The 21,257-nt window shown below is 45.6% G+C and overlaps 1 protein-coding gene across 4 annotated transcripts in view; it reads left to right on the top strand.

Moving 5' to 3' along the window:
• Positions 1–21,257, top strand: part of Tdp1 (tyrosyl-DNA phosphodiesterase 1) — a 77,279-nt gene that overhangs the window by 492 nt on the left and 55,530 nt on the right. For 3 of the 4 annotated variants that reach the window (XR_005286247.1, XM_038337360.1, XM_038337361.1), the window contains exons 2-6: positions 7,275–7,840; positions 10,014–10,057; positions 11,122–11,177; positions 15,321–15,417; positions 19,528–19,562. Coding sequence is in view for 3 of the 4 variants with exons in the window: in XM_038337360.1 (XP_038193288.1) it covers positions 7,282–7,840; positions 10,014–10,057; positions 11,122–11,177; positions 15,321–15,417; positions 19,528–19,562 (791 nt within the window). In the remaining variant the exon portion in view is untranslated. Of the gene's footprint in view, positions 1–5,138; positions 5,323–7,274; positions 7,841–10,013; positions 10,058–11,121; positions 11,178–15,320; positions 15,418–19,527; positions 19,563–21,257 lie in introns of all 4 variants that reach the window. The other variant, XM_038337359.1, reaches the window with a different exon arrangement.

Genomic DNA, 21,257 nt, shown 5'->3' with positions numbered 1-21,257 from the left:
ACGAAGCGTCTTTGTTGCCACGTGTTCAAAGAGATGTATCGGATATACTCATTTTAAAAGGTTAAACGGGCCAAGGCACTCCGGTTAATTAAAACACGGAGTGGGCGTTCCATTGTTTTTAGAATAAAATTCGCATTTTAACCTACCTCACTTCTCCCACCCCCTTCTTTCTGGGCCAATCCTATATTACAGTTAGAACCCTGTTACCACCTCCTGGCCATTTGCAAGTGGGGTTCTGTCTGTCTGTAATGCTGTTCACCTGTCCTTTAGCCTGCTGAATCCTTTTCCCTCCCGGGTCTCACATGCAGCTCCAGAAATTATTCCACAGAAAGGTTATCCCTGTAAAATGTAATGAGCATCTAATCATCTTGACTTTTAGACTTCTTATGTGTTAATTTGTGCCTTTCGCCCCGAAATTAAATTTGTCTAGATAGAAGCTGTTCGTTGTTAACTATTCATTCTCGGTTCTTAATTCTCCTTACTACTGGGGTCAGGGGAAGGACCATCCATGTGGGGGTTTGGTACAGAGATCTCAAAGGTCTGTGTAGCAGTGTAAAAGTAGCAGAAATACCCCGCTGGGTCTGCTTAGCTGTGGGTAGAGGAAGCAAAGTTTTAAATGGATGCTTTACTGCATCAACGTGTGTGTGTGTGTGTGTGTGTGTGTGTGTGTGTGTGTGTGTGTGTGTGTGTGAGAATGGGTATGCAGTTGTGGAGTGTCTCCCTCTATTCCTCTCTCCCCTATTGTGATGAGTCAGGGTCTCTCACTGGAAGGAGATGACAATTTCTACACTGGCCATTGAATTCTTGAGACCCGCTTGTCTCTACCACAGTGTTGGGGTTACAGGTATAGGAATCATGCTGGGCTTTTAGGTTGGTTGTGGGGATAGGGCAATGCGGATTGTAAACCCTCTTACCCACTGAGCCAAATCTCTAACCCTCCATGGACTTTTTTTAAAAGATTTATTTATTTATTATGTATTCAGTGTTCTATCTGTATGTATGCCTACTGACAAGAAGAGGGCACCAGATCTCATTAGGGATTGTTGTGCCACCATGTGATTGCTGGGAAGTGAACTCAGGACTTCTGGAAGAGCAGCCAGTGCTCTTGACTGCTGAGCCATCTCTCCAGCCCATCCACGGGCACTTTTTCAAGGCCTTAATAAAAACTTCTGAAGACATTCTGATTTACTGTCTAGTGAAAGGATTTCATGATTTTTTTTTTTTTTCATCTTGGTGCAATGTTTGCCAAATTTCATTACCTCAGCTGGGTTCCTAGTTCTTATTTATTCTCTTTACACATATGCTATTATTTGCTTAATATTTATTTGAATCCACGCCTATGTAAATACTGTCTTTTACAAAGTAGATTTTCTTTTGCCGTTGTAGCTGTCATGGAAACCCAAGCTGCGTTCTGCTGACAGGGAAACGGGTTACAGGTGTGTGTAGAAGAGTCCAGGGCCCACCACTGCAGTGCAGAAGCAAAACGCAAAGCATCTTTCCCCCACTACAGCTCTCTCCTTGACTGAAGGAGAGACTGAAGTGGAGTGGAAAGGGAGTGCTATCAGTGTGGTCAGGGAGTGCCCAGGTCCCAGGTGCCCCACTGCAGGAAACACTGCTGCTCTGAATCCGGGCTGGTACTTGGGTGGGGGCAGGGGGTGGACCTATATTCTAGTTCTCATTCTTTTGACATCACCTACCGCAGCTGCGACTTTGGACTTCTGTTGTACTGGGCACTGCCTGCTAAACCACTGAGACAAAGTCGTTGGTAGTCTGTCCTTGTCAGGCTGGGCCTTGAGAGCCTTTTGAGAGGTTTCCAAAGGAAGCTGGTCCGGCGGTAAAATGTGATGCTGACCAGATCCAGCCCTCCGAATTAGAAGTTATTTCCTGCATGATCTTGACATTTGCATGCCAGCAGCCTCTCTTCAGCAGACCTTGTTTTGATAATGAGGTTGGTGACCTGGTGGTCAGAATGACAAGGTACAATTTCATTAGTGTGTCACAGAGTCTATTTGTCTTCCTAGTAATCAGCCCTTCGGCAAAGTTTTGAATGTCAGCAGCCTCCAAACTTCAGTGGTATGTGGACCACACAAAGGGATTTGGTTTTTGAGAAATGTCTTTTCAAAGATTTGTTTGTTTGTTTCATTTTACCAACTTGTTCTGTGTTATTGGTAGGGATGCCCCCCCCCCAATGTCGTTCTAGAAAATGTAGGTAACACTCAAGAAATTGTCTAAAGAGTTTAGTGTCACTAGAGATGCTTTACTCAGAGTGCTCAGAGTTCCAGGATTCCGATTTATTGATCCACCTGGGGCAGAGTTGATGAGCATGTCTTTGCAAACTGTGCTCCTTGCAGCAGCCAACATGTAAATGATAAAGATCGGCATGGCATCTGTGCCAGGGTGACACAAATTGGTGAAATATTTCATATATTGGAAAGGGTTTGGTGGTGCACATCTTTAATCCCAGCACTGGAGAAGCAGGGGCAGGAAGAGTGGGTGTTCACAGCAGATCTGGACAAGACTCAAGGGGGTCTGAGACCTGCTCTTTGCTTTAGAATGGAGAATAAATGTAGAGAGAAAGTCCCAGTACTTAATTTCCTTCATGTTTTTATTTTGAGCAGTCTGGGGATGGAGTCCGCAGCTCATCCTGAGTACTTTGAAGGCTCTGTTTTGTTTTTAGTTGTGTGTGTGTGTGTTATTGTATGTATTCATGTGTCTATGGGTGGTACACATGTGCATGTGGAGGCCAAAAGACAACCTCGTTACACAGGCTGCCTTTATTTGTTTGGGGTTTTTGAATTTTAATTAAGAAATTTAGCCGGGCGGTGGTAGCGCACGCCTTTAATCCCAGCACTCGGGAGGCAGAGGCAGGCGGATCTCTGAGTTCGAGGCCAGCCTGGTCTACAAGAGCTAGTTCCAGGACAGGCTCTAGAAACTACAGGGAAACCCTGTCTCGAAAAATCAAAAAAAAAAAAAAGAAAAAAGAAAAGAAATTTAAATTAGCGTACAAAGTATCATGTCATTTATGAAGTGTGTTTTTAGTAGATCTGCCCCACCTCATCCTTCCCTGTTCCGTTCCTGCCTCCTCTTTGATTTCAGGAGGCATGTGCTCCCCCCCCCATGTTTCCTCAGCATCTGTTACCATCTCTTCATATCCTTTCTAGGTGTTTGGGTCTCACTGACATTTGCATCCATTTATACACACACACACACACACACACACGCACACGCACGCACACATGCACACACACACACGCGCACACACGCGCGCACGCACACACAAACCTATATTCATATGAGAGAACACATGTTTTTTTTTTTATTTTTTCAGAGTGAGTCACCTCATTTAATATAATATTTTCCAGATCTATCCATTATAGCACGCATAATAAAAACCCAGAGAAGGATATTGAGGTTCAACCTGAATATCAGAAAAGCAGCCAAGCTGCTAGAGAGCTCTTACCTCTATGATATCTTCAGACTGAAAGAGCGAGTTTCTGTCTCATCCCACCTTATATTCCTCTCTAGTGCTGGGATTAAAGTTGTGCACCGCCACTGCCTGGCTTCTATGGCTGTTTTGCATTCTGGTCTTCAAGCAAGCTTTATTTATTAAAATACAAATGAAATATCACTGCAATCCATTGCCCTGAAATTTTCATAATTTTATTTTTCTTTACAGCTGAACACTCTCATTAGCCATTCACCTACAAATGGGTGTCTAAGCTGAGTCCATTACCTTGCTGTTGTTAATAAAGCAGCAGATACAGGTGGCTGTGTTTGTGGTTCTTGGTTTTTGGCTGTTTGGCTTCACTGGCTTGATACTCCCCAGGGAGGCTAAACTGGATAGCCGCTGACACCCCCCCCCCCCCGGCTATCTGCTATGACTGCCCTTGCAATCTCCAGTCTCTGCCACTGAAATAGATGCATCTGGCAACCCACTCAGGTTAAAAGGGGCAGGAGGGTTACTAGAGGAATGGCTCAGCAGTCAAGAGTACATACTGCTCCTTAGAGACCTGACCTCGGTTCCCAGCATCCATGTCAGGGTAATTTACAACCACCTATAACCTTATAACTGATTCTAGAGGGATCCCAGGCCCTCTTCCAGCTGCCTGAGGGAACCTACACTCATTGTAGACACAGGCATTCACATAATTTTTTTAAAGAAGAATTCTGTTGACTTAGTTTTGGAAACCGTCTTTCTGTGTAGCTCTTGCTAGCCTCACAGTTGCTACGTTGCCCAGGCTAGACACTCAAGATCCTTTTGCCACAGATTTGAGACTATAGGGTGTGAGCCACCACACCCAGCCTGAGAACTCTTATTTGAAGATTTTCTTACTAAATTCCTTGTGGAAGGGACCTAGCAGGCCCTAACGTGGCAAACGTGGCTCTGGCAGGCATTCCCCTTCCCCCATTTCCCTGTTTTGCAAAGCTGTTAGATTACATTCCTAAGGTAGCCACCAAGGTCTGTTCCCTTATTTGCCACATCCTCCTCCTGCGTCTGACCACCAAGGTCCAGCTATCAAAGTATTGAAGTCCAGTAATCAAAAGCCCCCTTTTGGTTACCTTAATTAACATGCCCAATCAAATCAAACTAACTCATCCTTACTAGGGCTTTCCTTTTCTCCCTTTAAAAACCACCATTTATCTGTAGGCCACAGTCTAGTCTCTTCTCTAGCCAGAGGCAGTACTTTGTCCCCCAGGGACAAATGAAATCTCCTTTGTGCTGAGAACTTGGTCTGGGAGTGACCTGAGCAAATTCCTTTCACTTGCTACACTGGCTTAGAGTTCAAGGAAGCTAGAACTCTCACCCAGGGTTTTTATTCATGTGGTCCTTTTAAATTCATAGGATTAAGTAGTCCCTTCAGAGCAAATCAGTCTGCTTAAGGGGCTCTGTCCACCAACCTCTTAGAGTCTAGAATAAGGGGTGTGAGATTTCAGTAAAGTCTCCTGTCGCCCAGGGCACAGTACACCAGCCACAGCTGGTTTCTTAACCCGCGTAGATCAGAAACTGTTTAGGAAAAACCCTAACCTGAGTGCTCACAGTCTCTAGAAATAAGCTGGGCTCATTCTCATAGAAACTAGCAAACCTTTTAGAAAGCAGATTCGAATTCAGAACACATGTGAGTCATCTATTACTGCAGGGGCAGATCACCCCACCCCTTCTGCAGCCCCCACACTTTGGCTGTGTGTGCTGTCCAGGACAGTTGGAATGAAGTGTACCGGTGAGCTATGAAGGACGTCGTATGTTCTCTGTAGAAGAGCTCCTGGCAAAGTGTAACTCCAGAAGAAACCTTGTGTCAATCAGCTGGAATTGATCGAAGCTGGGTAAGGGAGAAATTGTGAAACGTGATGGATACCTTAAAACTATTTTTTTGTTTGTTTCTTTAGCTTGAAATGTGCATGTTTGTCACTTGAAAACCTGACTGGGAGATCACACTTTTCTACTTCTGAGACTTTGTTGGATGTTTCTTTTTGTTGTTGTTTTGTTTGGGGGGGAGGTGGGGATGTTTTGGTTTTTTTTTTTTTTTTTGGTTTTTGGTTTTAGTGGGTTGATGGAGGAGTGTCTATGTGTTACTTTCATTATTAATAAAGAAAACTGCCTTGGCCCTTTAAGAGACAGAAAATTAGGTAGGCGGAATAGACAGAACAGAATTGTGGGAAAAAGGAAGCAGAGTTGGGGAGATGCTTCAGGCAGTCGCCATAGTGAGTCACCATGATTCTCCTCTCTGAAATGGACGCAGGTTAAGATCTCTCCTGGTAAGCCACACCTCGTGGTGCTACACAGATTACTAAATATGGGTTAAAGGAAGATGTGAGAATTAGCCAATAAGAGGCTGAAACTATGGGCCAGGCAGTATTTAAATGAATATAGTTTCCGTGTAATTATTTCGGGTGTAAAGCTAGCCGGTGGCCGGGTGGCGGGACACAGCCCCGCCGCTTCACACTACAGTGGGTGAGGGTTGCAAGTCAAGTTCCTTGGAGTACTGCTTCTTTTTGTCTTGGTTTACCCCACCCATGAGGCATCCTCTTCAGCTGTGAAACAAGCCTTGCAGATGCCCAGGCCCCAGGAGCACATATTTCTGAACATTTATTTAGTTTTCTCTGAGTTCTGGCATCATGTGAGGGACCTGCGGGAAAACCCACTTAGCTCTTTGCTGCATAGCTTGAATGCATTTTGTAGCCAACACCAAAAGTCCATCTATCCTATATTTTGCTCTTCTGAGAGCAAGAGAGTATAAATTAGACCAACTGTGCGATCTGGAAACTGAAAGTGTTTGGCTTCAGTTCAAGTCCCGGCCTGCAGGTTGCAGTCATTTGAGTCACAGCGCAGCCAGTAGGATGGTGATCTGAAATGAGCTGGGGCCTCATTGTGTGGAAATTGTGCACGCAGAAGAAGTGGTCACTCGGCATTCCTCGTGAAGGCTCACCTAAGCTAATGTAGGCCCCTGGCTTTGGAAATGGAAGTCCGTGGGCACCTGTACACACATGAAGATAAATGTGTAAATTCCACTTTTACTTTAAAAAATTGGAATGTGGGCCAGCGAGCTGGCACAGTACGTAAAGGTGCTGGCTGCCAGGCTTGACTGGTGTGTTCATTCCCTGGGACCCACATGGGAGAGAGATGAAGTTGTCCCTTAAGTTGTTTGCTGACCTCCATTTGCACTCCCCTTCCCCAATAAATGCATATTTATATTTGAGCCAGTGAATTGGTCCGGTGGGTAAAGGTGCTTGTCACCAAGCCTGATGACCTGAGTCTGATCCCTGAGTCTGATTCCGTGTGGCAGGAGAGAACAGACTCCTGCAAGTTATTCTCTGACCTCCTCATCACAAGACACCATACCACTCCCCCAAACATATAGCTGTTTCTATACACAGTATAGTAGCAAGTAGAGTAATTGTTTTAAATTAGCGGTGAGCTTGCCTAGCAAGCACAAAGCGCTAAGTTTAGCCCCTCCCCCCCAAAAAAACAAAATAAAATGAAAATGAGCATGGTCATAATTATTCTTAAAAGTTTCTTAAGATGGCCTTAGCCTTACCTCCCTTCCCAGGGTTTCTAAGACCAAGGTCTAGGTAGAAAGACAGCAGGAAGAAGATGCCCAGGATGCGCCCTTTAGTCTGTCAGCCCCATGTAAGAGATCCGGGTACTAGAGAAAGAAGCTCAGCCTCGGGACAGAAGTCCTGCCTGTCTTTCATCTGACCAGGCATTTGAGAGCAGTAAAGTTACATTGCCAGTTGACTACTGCGTAGAAAATAATGCCTCCATCATTCCTTTTCAGAAGTATAATGACCCAGGAAAGCAGCTACGGGAAGTGGACAATATCAAGTAGTGATGAAAGTGAGCATGAAGAGCCCAGACCTGACAAGCCGTCCACATCGTCCGTCCCCCAGGATGGGCAGGGAGCAGTGAAAGGGCCCGTGTACGCCTGCTCAGAGGCCCGCAAGGCTGCACACAAGAGACAGCTCTCACCTGTGAAGTTCAGCGACGCAGACTCAACATTACCCGCCAAGAGGCAGAAGACTGAGGCCACAGAAGGTCTCGGCTGGTGTCTGTCCAGCAGCGATGACGAGCAGCAGCCAGAGACACAGCACGACCAGCCTAAGGATATGGTAGTCCAAGAGAAAAAACGTTCCTCCTCGCCCAGCATGCCTACCGCCCAGCAAGTTGTCCACCGCAGCCCTCCTGCCAGCCATGGGTCCCAGAGGGCAGAGGATGAGTACGAGACCTCAGGGGAAGGCCAGGACATCTGGGACATGCTGGATACAAGGAACCCCTTCCAATTTTACCTCACAAGAGTCTCAGGGATTAAGGCAAAGTACAACTCCAAGGCCCTCCACATCAAGGGTAAGCACGAAGGCTCTCAGGAGCTGGTGAGCCATTTCCCTCTTGGTAAAACAAGGAAGCACAGCCAAGAATGGCCTCTAAGAACCCATCTTAACTCCTGGTGGGGAGGGGTGTTCACCCTGAGTGCAGACAGGGTTCTTCTCAAGGCCCCTGTAACTCAGCCCCTAGTAACGCTAGGCACAGTGCTGAGAATTGTTTAACTTTCAAGTGAAGACTAAACCTGACTGGTGGCGCTACTAAGTGTCACAAGCTTCGTGATGATTTCGTATGGTCCCTGGGCCAGCAGTGTCAGAATCACCTGGACCTTGGAAATGCCAGTTCTCATCTCTATCTTAGATTCCTCAAGTCAAACTCTCAGGGGTCTGGGCCTGCCACCTGTGCTTTCTCTAAGCCTCCAGGGACTCAGAATGCCTGGTGATGTTTGAGAGCCTTGAAAGTTGGTTTGGGTTCCTAGGACCGTGAAGCAGAAATGAGTCCTGTCGTATGCAGGTAGATGCTTCAGGTATGAGGCAGAGAATGGTCGCTAGTGGTTTTCTGCACAGACTCCCTCTTGGCCACTCATCTGTGCTACGGGTGAGACAGTGTGGGATGAGGGTCCAGAACAGAGTAGGTATGTGACGTGAGCACCTCCTGTATTCGTATGGCAGACAGATGCAATAAACATCCTGTCACATTAATGTTTCTCCTGGCTCATACTCACGGCATAGATTGTTTATTCTCCATGTAGTTTTTCTTATCAAATGCATGCTAGTACCCTATATTCTCCTGTATGGTGTATACATGTTGGTGGGCTTAATTTTATAGCAGTAAGTCCAGCTCTACAAATTTTTGAGCATGTCTTCTGTGGGTACCCTGAGATCTATAAGATAATGGTGGGTGGAAGCAGTGGAGTAGTATGGAAAGACTGCTCTATGAAATACAATAGTAACAACTTGCTCTCAGCAGCAAGATTTAAGGAGGGGGAGTTGCCATCACGAGGGATTTACATATACTCTAATTGTCAGAACAGCCTAATAAGATGATCAGGTGTCATTGGACTTGTGACAGATCTGCAGTTCAGAAGAGTTAAATCACTTACCCAAGGTCACAGAGCTGTTAAATGGTAGAACCACTCTTGAATCTAGTTCTTCTTGTATCTAAATCCGTGCTGTTTGAGGTATCCTGCTAACACTAGCCATAATTGTAGGTTCCCTTAAATCTCATGGAGGACAGGGGCCTTCGAGTGGACCCTGGAAATGGGCAAAGTTTAAAAAAGTTAGAGGTGCAGATATGGGGAGGGGGCAGCTGGAAGACGGTTTTGCAACTTATCTTCTAACTCCGCTGGTCTTGAAATGAGGAGGAGCTTTCCTGCTAGTCAGTTTGTTCTTTCAATCTCTTTGTACCCCCACATCTGGCCCAAAGTCTAGAGTACAGGAAGCACCCAGTGACTGTCAAATAAATGAACTAGTTCACTTCCTTCTCAGAAGCAACTCAGTAGGTACCAGCAACCAAGAGCCGGACATCCTGGGTCAAAGCTTAGCTCTCTGACTCTTGCAGCTGGGTGGTCACACACAGCATCCTTCTGAGATGCTCCTTTTCCACAAAGGAAGAGTAACACTTGACCTCAAAACTCTTGGGGGATTGAGTTCATTCATTCAATGCTGAGAATGGTGTTTGTTCCCTCAGAAGTCTTATACAAGTAGAAGATGTTGGTGATCGTGGTGTAGTTAATGAACATCACCCTTCCTAATCTGTCCAGAGTCAGTCTTGAGGGGAACCACATGGGATGTCCCAGAGGTGACTTACGGTACCAAGGATGTGAGTGTCCTGTTTGGGAAGCAAGTACTCTCTGACTACAAGGGGGCACCATTGTGAGTGTAGATGGAACGGTGGGAGGTAAAGATTCAGAGGTCCAGGAAGAAGAATGGGAGTCATGAATGACGCATCAACAGAGCCCAAAATTAGGCAGTCATCCAGGACTTAAGTTTTAGATTTTACTTTTACATTCTACTTTCTCAAAGAATGTAATAAATATTAAGTCGTATAAAAATATTTTTGTGGGTTTTTCGGAATATTACAACCTAGCCTCGTATTAGCTTTTCAGTTTACTCTTTTCTTGATTGTCACTGGCTGCTGAACGTGGTCGTTATATAGAGGGTTTTTATCTGAGAATCCATTTGTTTTGTCTTTGTAGATATTTTATCCCCTCTGTTTGGAACACTTGTCTCTTCAGCTCAGGTGAGTTTATGGTAAATTGTCTTTTCTTTGGGTGAGGAGAGATATGTGAGGGGAGATGGGCTTCTCGGTCCTATACAGTGGCCCCTAAGCTGGCATCTGCCTAGAGCCTGGAATCCATGTTGTGGAATCTATGCATGGCATTTCTCACCTAAGCCCCATCAGCATAGAGCACAGAGGCCGCTCAAAGGAAAATACCTGACTCTTGACCTGGCCACAAGGACTGTCCAAAAAGTCACTTCATATTCCCACCTGAAAGAGAGAAATACCTCCAACCTCGTGGTTTGCTGGTGCAGCCCCCTGGGGTGACATGGTGAAGACCAAGTCAAGTTTGAGTTGCCTCAGAAAAATGGATGTTCTGTGCTGACCAAAAAGCAGTCAGCAGAATTGGTGACTACTTCTGCATGTTCAGGGCTCTTGCCTCACTGAGCTGGTCCCTTGGTGCTGACAAGTCATCCTAACGGTCTAAAAGCTCAAGGACTAGTCAGAAAAAAAAAGGGGGGGATCTTATTCCTGAAGCAAGCAGAGGCACCACCTTCCTGTATGATGGGGTCCTGGTCTCTAGATAGAACCGAATGAGCTGTGTCCGTGCATTCTCTCTCAGGTAGACTTGAGGTCCTGGGCCCAGGATTGGCCAGGCATAAAGAGGAGGCTTCCTCATAAATAAAACGCTTGTAGAGTTGTGCTCAGTGGGTACTAGTTACGAACAGGTCAGAGTGTTCCAGGTTAACTGATAAGTTGTGCTAGGAGGAAATGGCCTTCCTAAAAGGCCTGGGATCTTGGTCTCTGACACCTCCTGGACTACTAGAAATAATGTAGGACAAATAGAAATATCGCCGAAGTACGCGCAGATAGTGTCCATAGAACCTGTTTTGGGCATTTGACTCCATTTATGCAGATTCCTTTAACCAAGTGTTCTTCAAGGTGAAATTTGGGGTTACTCTTACATATTGCAGCATACCTGTCTAGATCTATGAACACTGTAGCACGTGGTTGCTTTAGAAACTGTTTGACAACAGTTCTTATGAACATACCTGTGCCTGACTTTTCTTTTTCGCCCCGTCTAGTTTAACTACTGCTTCGACGTGGACTGGCTCATAAAGCAGTACCCACCAGAATTCAGGTGAGTTCCTTGATGCCAGAGTGCAAATAGTACGGTAGGATGCGAGATTTGCAGCTCTCAGACTAGACACCCATCTCCCCATATTTCACATGACGTTGTTGTAAACAGAAAACATTTATTTTGTGAGAACAGCATTTTATTCATTTAACTTTTGGAGGGGGAGTGTGTGTGTGTGTGTGTGTGTGTGTGTGTGTGTGTGTGTCTAGGCTTCAGTATTTTTCAGGAGTCATCTCCTCCTCTCTTCTTTTATATTTTAGTCTGGTTTTGAAACAGGTTTTTTTGTTTGTTTTTTTTTCTGGTCCAGCCCAAGGGACCTATCTATATCCACCTCCCCAGCTATAGATTACAAGTGTGTGCACCACTATGCCTGGCATTGTAGGTGGAGACTACTTGTTCATTTCCCAGCTGCCCAGACCCAAAATAATCACACAGAAGCTATATTAATTGCAACACTGCTTGGCCTACTAGCTTAGGCTTCTTATTAACTGACTATTACATCTTAAATTAACCCATTTCTATTATTCTATGTATTGCCACAGGCTCGTGGTTTACCAGTAAGGTTCTGGCATCTGTCTCCTTCAGCAGCTACATGGTGTCTCCACCTTCTTCCTCCCAGCATTCAGTTTAGTTTTCCTGCCTTGTTCTATTTTTCCCTGCCACAGGCCAAATAGCTTCTTTATTAACCAATGGTAATAAAACATATTCACAGCATATAAAGGGGAATCCCACATCATGGCATCTTTTTCACAGGTTCTGGAAATCCAACTCCGGTCTTCATGTTTACACTTACCAAATGAGTTACAGCCTCTGCTTGAAAACGCTTTTTACCTATTTCATCACACACATTCTTTTCATAGACTTAGTATTTTCCATTTTGCTCTTTCCAGAAGTAGAAAAGGACAAATTCCAACTCAAGGAAACAGTTGTCTCTGTGTGGTAGCTAGATATGTTCGTGTGCCCAGACATTGCCCACATGCCACGCTGGGCTCAGCACATCAGAGCTATTCTTTTCTAATGGTCTTTTTGTGCCAACCCAAATGATTCTTCCAGGACTGTATGTGGAGTTAAGAATGGGGACTGTGACCATCTCTTACCCAAGCTGTGGTGCTGCCAGGCTTTCATTGCTGCCTCTGGCAATTCTTCAGCCTCCTGTGAAGCAATACAGACCAAGCAAATGTAGCCCTGCATGTGACACACGGCCATTTGTGTTTGTAACACAGATTTGCGCAGAATCCCCTAGCAGTAAGTAGGATGGAGGAAGACACAACAAGAAAGAATGCCACCTTCAAGACCTCGGTGCATTTAACACATCATTGTGGAGACCTCTGGCGTTAGTGTAAAATGTGGAGATTTCTCCCTCAGCTTTGCCACTCGAAGGGCTTGTATTTGGTTGTAGAAAAGAACATTTGCTGTGATTGCATATTAATAGAAAACAGAATAACAGTAGCTTAAATTATAAAAAAAGAAGATAAATTCTTTGCAGTCTAACCTCCACAAATAGTGGTTATCTGTGGCATAGATAGAGACTGCCAGAGTTTTTTCTGTGACTTAACTACCCACCTTTTCTGTCATTCTGTCCTTCCCTCCTGGGGTTTGACTTCAGTCTCCAGAGTCACCTCCTGGTCCCGGATGACAACCTAAGGTCCAGTCCACTTGTCTCTTTTCCAGATAGCAGGAAGGAGGATAAAAAGGAGGGAGCTCATATTCCATGCTTGCCACTCTGCGCTGTTCTGGCTGCTCCCGAGTAGCTTCTGTTTTGTGGAACAGAGCTCATTCACGTGACACGAGCCATGTCTAAGGCTAGATATGTAGTGTGCTAACTGAGTCCACCTTGAAATCAGGGTTTCGCTCAGGAGAGAGACTGCTACGTGGGAGTAATTTGGCGCTTGCCCCCAGCTCTTCTTGGCAGCGGTCCCTGAACCCCACACTGTTGCTTTCCGGTCTTTTTCCCTTTGCTTCTCAAGAATCTTGAAATCAGATGTCACCTTCCCACAGTATTGACCAGGTGTGGGCTATCGTGTCTTTAGTGCCTCGATCTTTTGGATTTCTACGTCTCAGTACCTCCACGTCTAACTACATGTATAGGTCAAGTCGTCCCAGAAATCATTGGTCAAGTTGAAATGAGTTCCCTGGGTGGCCACTAATCCAGCATGCTGGCACCTTATAAAAAGGAAGTGGTTGGACACGGCGACAGGGAAAACTGAAGTCACAAGGAGAATGTCATCTGTAAGCCAAGCCATGCTTGAGGCCCCCTGAAGCCAGAGTCAGCTGACCCAGGTTCTTCCTCAGTCCCCTGCAGGAGTCAGGCTGCTGGCACCAGACCTCAGGCTTCCTGCTGTCAGATCTTTGTGACCTAAGCCATTTGGGCTGTGGCACTTGGTTACAGCACTCTAGCAAAGTCAAGGGATGCAGTCCTCCTCTCTACCCCCTTGTTAGCAGATGCATCTTGGGAAGTCATGAAGATACTACAAGGCTTAAGAATGACCTGAATGGTATGGTGACTTCAAGAAGCATCCAGAATTAGATTGTAGAGCTTTTTCACCGCTGCAGGCAGTGAGGGTCTGCATCTCACTGTGTCCAATGTTGACCTTCAGGAGTCCAGGAACAAGCAATCTGAAGTAATCCGAATGAGCACGCCAGCATCTGTCCTTAATGCTTAGTGTTCTGATATTTGAATGACATGTGACCCGAGAACACAAATATTTCTCACATTTCTCTCCATATGGTTTGCTAGCTGCACTGCCCCCTTCTAAGTGGGAAAGCATTGGGAATGCTTGTGTCCTCCCGTGTGCCATCAATTTGAATGCCAGTCCTGCTGGAGCAAAGCTAGCATGGGCATGAGGCAGTCAGATAGCACCTCTGAACCTCTGAATGGGTGTACCCTGTGGCTGTCGGTCAACACCTCTGAATGGGTATACCCTGTGGTGCCTCTGAATGGGCGTACCCTGTGGTGCTGTCAGCACCTCTGAATGGGCGTACCCTATGGTGCTGTCAGTCAGCACCTCTGAATGGGTGTACCCTGTGGTGCTGTCAGTCAGCACCTCTGAATGGGCGTACCCTGTGGTGCTGTCAGTCAGCACCTCTGAATGGGCGTACCCTATGGTGCTGTCAGTTCAATGTTGTCCTTTGTGCCTTCTGCAGTATAACATAAGTGTGGCCACCGTTGTTTACCTTGCTTGGGTGCTTACTGGAGAAAATTCCTATTTTTCTCATTTGGGGAGGACTTGTAAAGATACATTGATGTCTAAGGATTAGCTGAAGAACATGGAATGTCACTTAAAAGCCCTTTTAAAGCCAGGCATGGTGGTTTGTATCTGTATTCCAGCCCTGGGGAGGCTATAGAAGAGAACTACAGAATTTGAGGCTAATTTGGGTAGCACATCGAGTTAAGGCCAACCTGCACTACGTTTCAAGACCCTGTCTCAAAATAACTAAACAGAAAAAGCCTTTTTAATGTTTTCCTAAAGAGCATTGTATAGTCTTTAGAATTTGCCATAATTACTGGTTAGCAAGTTTGCACCTTGCTGGGGGACTTGGGACTGTTCACTTTTGTGCCCTAGATCTTGCACAGTACATAGAGCATGTAATAAATGCTTGGTGAATAGGTGCAGGGGGAAATATAAAACTATTATTGGTTTATGACAAGGAGGAAAGGAGACATCAACATCACTATACAGGAAAATTTTTTTACTAATTCTCATTTATTTATTTTGTGTGTGAGAGCATGTGTATGTGTGGATATTCACATGGTAAAATACACTGGTTAAAGGACAAGTTGTAGAAGTTGGTTCTCTCCACCATGTGGGTTCCAGGCATCAAGCTGAGGTCATCAGCCTTGTCGGCAGCACCTCTGACCCATCTCGCCAGCCCATGTCTTTAGTAGGCACCATCTGAAACAAGAGCACAGAACCCTCTGTGCTCTTTTGAACCAAGGAAGACTAATACTCAAGAATTTTGAGCTGTAACTCTCCTGTATCACAGTTGGCCAGGCTTGGGAACTCACGCATGAGCACTGATAGTCACCTGATGTTAGCCGCAAAGGTCTGAAACAAACGGCAGGGACCAGGCGGCTTTTGTTCCTCCATGAAGCAAGAAGCCAGCTTTGTGAACAATGCATTTTAAATATTTCCGATCTCTTTTCAGGAAGAAACCAATCCTGCTGGTGCACGGAGATAAGAGAGAAGCCAAGGCATGCTTGGAAGCCCAGGCAAAGCCCTATGCAAACATTTCCCTCTGCCAGGTAAGCTGCTCTTGCCTGACCTCTGGCTGAGTTAACTGAGTCCATCCTCCCACTGTGGGCAGCAATCCCCCCCCCCCCTTAGCTTTACCAGCGGATCCTTGTCCGATTCCGGCTTAAACACTCTTGAAGTGACTCACTTCACTAGCAGGGACTCCCATGGTCAGAAAGACCTTTTTCTTTAGTTTGACTTGAAGTCTCCCTCCTAGAGACTGCTACATGTTGGTTCCGATTTCCTGCTCTCTGGAGCCACACAGAACAATGTATGTCTTCCTGGCTCGTGCAGAGATTTCTCTATTTGAGGTCAGCTATCCTCTTCCGGTAGTCTGTCTCAGGGCAGAAGCTCCCTCTTCTGTTGTCTGTGTTCAGTACAGCATGCATCTCTTGCTCAGGTCAGCTGGTGCTTGGTTGTGCTTCGTTTGTCTTGTGCTTCTTGTAACCTGGATTCCAGCATGCGGCCCGTCTCCCTGTACAGCCCGTGGCTTTGGAGCTCTTCGAATGTCGCTGCTAACTGCTTCTCTGGCACTTCTGACTTCTGTTAGCCACCACTGATGCTTTAACTGTCCTAAGTTCTTTTCACATCAGCCAGAGAAATATAGAGACCCGTAGACTAACGGCCTGTTAGGAAACTGAAGGGAGTCCTACATGGCACGAGATCCCAGCGCAGTGAAGGGACATCGCATGGTCACATACCGGAACCAAAGCAGAGAGGAAGATGGGACAACAGAAGCCGTTGTCCAGTTTCTCTGACTCTTCCATAATTTTGCCCTGCGCTTGGTAGTCAGCCTGCAGTGTGGCCGATAAGCCTTGGGCTTTTGTTACAGTGGTTACTTTATACACTGCCTCTAGAAGGGCCTATTTATTCCATGGGTTATTTTGAGCAACAAGCTGGCAAAACTGGGAAGAAGAGGAGTTCAGGGGATTTTTTTTGTCGGAAAGCGTTCCTTTCTGTGGAAGTGATAACTGTGAAGTAGCAGGTAGAACAGCCACAATTTCCTGCCTCTGTCAGCATGGTTACCACCATCCCAGAGGAACCACAGTGAACCACGGCTACAGTTTTCTCTCCTTGTCCTCCGAGTAAAGTGGGCTCAACGTTTCTGTTCTTGGACTGCGGAGACGTCTCACTGGATAAAACATATTTCCTGCACAAGCATGAGGACACAAGTGTAATCCCTGCACCCACTCTAAAAGCCAGGGGGCTGCATGCAAGCTTGTGGGCCCAGTACTGTGTGGGGTGGAGAGAGCCAGGGGGCTGCATGCACACACGCACCTGTAACCCAGGTACTGTGTGCAGTGGAGTTTGGGGCTTGTCGACTGCCTGCCTAACTTCAGACTCGGCGAAAGACTTTCTCGAGAGGATCAGAAAAGGCACAAACACACACACACAGTTGTACACTCTGCATGTAACATACACACATGTGTACACACCAGGGTTTTTTCTCTAAACGTAGAGACATGATATCTGGGTCCCTTTCCTTGCAATTTTCCTTCTAAGGTCTCTTTTCTCACTCACGATGGAGAATTTTAGCTCACATTTGATTACGCTCCTTCCAGCTCTAAATGACATCGATGATTTTGTTTTAAACAGAAGACATTAGGTCACTTTTAAACACCCCACAGCGTTTTTCTCTGGTTTAACCCATTTCGCATCATGTCACTATGGCTTCAAACCGTGTCTTCTGGACTGTGGCTGTGGCTCAGTGCTAGAGCACTTGCCTGGTGTCCACAGGCCCTGGGTGCCAGCCTCAGCATCACTAAGAAAATCCTCTCCACAAAAAGTGTTGTGGTTCATCTGATGCACAGAGATCTTTATGCCTTTGTTCAGAAGTCACCTAAAATTCTGTGGTTTGCTTTGATTTCCACCAACAGAAGAGGTGGAAAGTAAACTAACACAGGAATCCTGAAAGCCCCTGATGAAGTAGTCTTCAGACAGCCTCTACCTAACACTAGGTTTAGGGCGCCTGCTGCCTGAGAGTAGGATGGCCACTAGAGGGCGCAAAGGCACACTTCTCACCAGCCTGTGCAAGGAACCCTACTAGAGCGCCTCTGGTCAGAGTCTAGAGGGAGACCGGAGAATCATGGCCCCGTCCTGACATACTGAAGTGCCTCTCCATCCTGAATTGTTCTGGTAATAACACTCATCAAGGAATCAATTGGGTATAGATTTAGTGCAAGGGGCTGGAAATGGAGGTGGCGGTGGTAGCGAAGGGTCACTTTGCCTGAGTTCCGCCTCTCGGCTCTAAGCCTGGGCAACTGTACAACATTCCTGGATGGAAAACATTTTTTATTTTGATATTGGGCAGCTTAAATAACAGATATCTAGGAAGCTGAGAATTTGAATCCCAGTGCAGGTCACTCCGGTTCCTGATAAAGGTTCCTCCTGCCTTGAAGATGGCTGTATTCTCATGGTGTCCTCACACGGCAGAGAGAGGTGGGGGTGGACTAGCTCTCTGGTATCTACGAGGACACTGTATTAGATCCCCTCCCCCCCTCCCATGACTTTATTTGGTTTTACTTACCACCATCAAGTCCCTCTCACTAACCCTGCCCCACTTGGGCTTCGGCTTTGACACGTGAGTTGGGGGATGGGTGTGGCGTGAAGGTTCATTCCACGATGCCCATTCTGGCCTTGTCACTTCCCATTTGTTAAAATCTAATTTGTTCATGTATAAAATGGATTGCTAATGGCATTCATTACAGCATTTGAAAGAGCTGGTGCATTAACCCAAAAAAGCACGCATTAAAGAGTATCTACTGAAGTTACTTTCAGTCCGTTGTTTGTGCCTGAAAGCATGGAACGTGTGACCAAACTAAATTTAGAAGCCAGTTCTCTTAACCACTGCTCCTTCTCAGTTAAAAATCAGCTGATAGAGTGATTCTGTAATTGTAAAGACATGAAGTACAGTTTATAGCTTTCTTCTCTGGCCAGAAAGCATAGACACATGCTGGTCTACCTGTGTCCCCCAAGCTGCACGAGACCTTCAGGAGCACCTGCAAACTGTGTTGTACCTGCTTGCATGTAACAGTCTTCCATTTCTGTGCCTAGCAGCCAGCCCTGTCCTTCCATCATGTGGTGGGGAGGGCTCCCTGAATGTTCACGTGTCTGTCTTGCTTACAGCAAACATGCCTCCTTCCTAAGCACTCGTATGTCCTTTCCCAACCTCTCCGAGCAACTACGAGTCTCATAACAATAGCCTATTTTAAAGAGGCAAAAGCAAAGCAGAGAATGTAAGTTTTTCCCAAAGTCAGGCAAATATGAGGCAGGATTCGAGCCCAGGTAGTGCATTCCTAAACTGATCACTTATCTTAGCTGCTTGCTTATCCCACAACCTGTTCTTTCTGGCATATTCTGTTGACCAACGTCTTGTTGTGAAAGATGTTAGATCAATTGTTTATTCTCAACACATCTACACTTACTTGTAAAGATGTCATTCCGGAGTACAAGGTGGGTTTGGCATCATTTACTTCCCGCTTGTGCTAGTTTTTATGAAATGTTCTCTTTTAATTTAGCATGATGTCTTTATGTTGCCTTCACATTCAATGCTGCTTTAAATGTATCCTTAAAACTATTCACCTTAATTTTTCAACAGAAGCAAAATATCTCATTTAAAATTTTGTTTAGAATCATAATTATTTTATTAGGTTTTTGGCAGCTAAAGAAATTAGGCTTCTCACTCATAATTACCATAGTTAAAAATGAAGTATGTATTAAATCATGTGGGATAACAAAAAAAAAAGTGTTTTAAATGAGCCTTATTGGGTGCTAAAATAAAAGCTGTCTTCTGCCAGATGGTGGCGCACGCCTTCAGTCCCAGCACATGGGAGGCAGAGGCAAGTGGATCTCTGAGCCCAGGCCAGCCTGGTCTACAGAGTTCTAATACAGCCAAGGCTACACGGAAAAAAACCCTGTCTCAAAAAGCCACAAAAACAAAACAAACAAAAAAGCTGTCTTTTGTTTGTTCAATAGAGGGCAATAAAACAGTTTTGTTTTTTTTTTTTTTTTTTTTTTTTTGAGTTGTCTTGGGTCCCTTCCCCTTAATTTCCAGTAGCTAGGAATAGGAATAGTAAATATTAAGTGAGACTTTTAAAATAAATTGTTTCTTTCTGTCCTAGGCAAAGTTGGATATTGCATTTGGAACACACCACACGTAAGCATCTTTGATGAAATGGGGGAAGGTGTGATTTTGATTTTAATTGGCCACAGGATATGAGCAAGGAGCTTTGTGAGCTGATCCCGAGATTCAGCGTAGACGCGTGAATCTGTGACTCGGGGCTCCGCCTTTCACCCAGGTGTGGCTGCTCGGAAGCACAGACTTACAAGCGTGGTCCTTGTGATCACAGGTGATTCTGTGTGCACAATCAGTGCTTACGGCGTCCCTGCTTCTCAAAAGTTCTGTGATTTAGCAAGAATGAGTTATATTGAATGTCTGGTATTAGTTATTGATCCTTTTAATATCACAGACCAGAAAACTCGGGCTTAGAATAAATGAGTTGATTTTCCTTGGGGATGAAAATAGGAACTGAACTCACTTTTAACTTTAGTTTTTAATTTGTTCTTTATTTGCCCACTGCTACAATTGACTTTGTATCCGCTCTGCCTTAATCATCCCTTGCTCCTTAGAGCAACTCACACACGTGCATTTTGTGGGTTAGACCCCGCAGTTCTCAATTTGGAGAAGTTACTGGAGTAGGTCCATCCCGAGCGAGGGAGTATCCATGATTTACATTTGCTGAAATGTCAGGATCTTACAGAGGATGAACTCACGTCTGGAGATTTGGTTGTTTGTTATTTTAAGAATTGTTTGTCAATCCAGAGAAGAGAGCACACATATGCCTGTAATCCTACCTCTTGGGAGGCTGAGACAAGGGGTCAGGAGTTCGAGGCCAGTCTACATAAGATCCCCATCTCACCAAAAAGTGACAAAAATTATTCATCAATATCTATAATGTTTTTGAGTGTCAAGTCTGGAGGATGTCATTTTGTCCTCGTAGCTTTTCGTCTTTGGTGAGGGCACAGACCCTAGCATGTAAGGTAGAAAGGGAGAAAGCCCCGGCTGTGGCAATGAGATAGACACGGTCTTCACAGCCTGGAGCTAACAACAGTGGCTGTGGCGCAGTTCCTGGGATGACACACACCTGAGCAAGCATGCATTGACCAGGCCATGGGTACCCTGTGCAGAGCACATAGGGCGCACAGCAGTCCCGGGCACAATGTGTTACTTGGTACTTTAGAATGGGAAAGCTTTTTGGTTTCCGCAGAGTTGGGGAACAAAGCCAAAGCAACTGAACAGACCATGTCCTCATCTAAGCAGGGCCCAGCCACAGCCTGCTGGGGCATATTTCTTCCTGCCAACTTCTCCAGCTGGCCATCCTTCTCACCAAGACCTCTTCTCCCATTTATTTTCTAGTAGCATAAAATGTTCACCGTCTCACCTCTGGCTGTGTGCCCTACACACAGTGCCCTGGTTTATGGGCGTGAGTGAGTTCAACCATCTTCTACATGTAGAAGGCTCATTTGGTGACCTAGATAATACTGTTTCCTCCAGCCGCAGATTCTGCATTTGTAAAATGAGAATTGCTTCTTCTTGGCATTGTCTTGACACATGCTAGAGCATCCTAAAACAGTGCCTGGAATGGAGGTGCCTGGCGTACATATCCTCCCTTCTTCATAGCACACCTTCCCATTTAGGAAGCAGCCCTTTTGCTACCCCGCTGCTTAGGGACAGTACTGTGGGTCCACCTTTTTGGGGGAGACTTCATTCCTTATCTCCCTATATTTTTAACTGACCTTACTAACACACATCATGTTGTCTAGCAAAAGATTACTATGTCTCCCCTTAAAT

The sequence above is a fragment of the Arvicola amphibius genome, chromosome 7, assembly GCF_903992535.2.
Source record: "Arvicola amphibius chromosome 7, mArvAmp1.2, whole genome shotgun sequence".
NCBI classification, from domain to species: Eukaryota; Metazoa; Chordata; class Mammalia; order Rodentia; family Cricetidae; genus Arvicola; species Arvicola amphibius.
The sequence above is the reverse complement of the archived record's forward strand: the minus strand, read 5'-3'. Positions and strand labels throughout refer to the sequence as shown.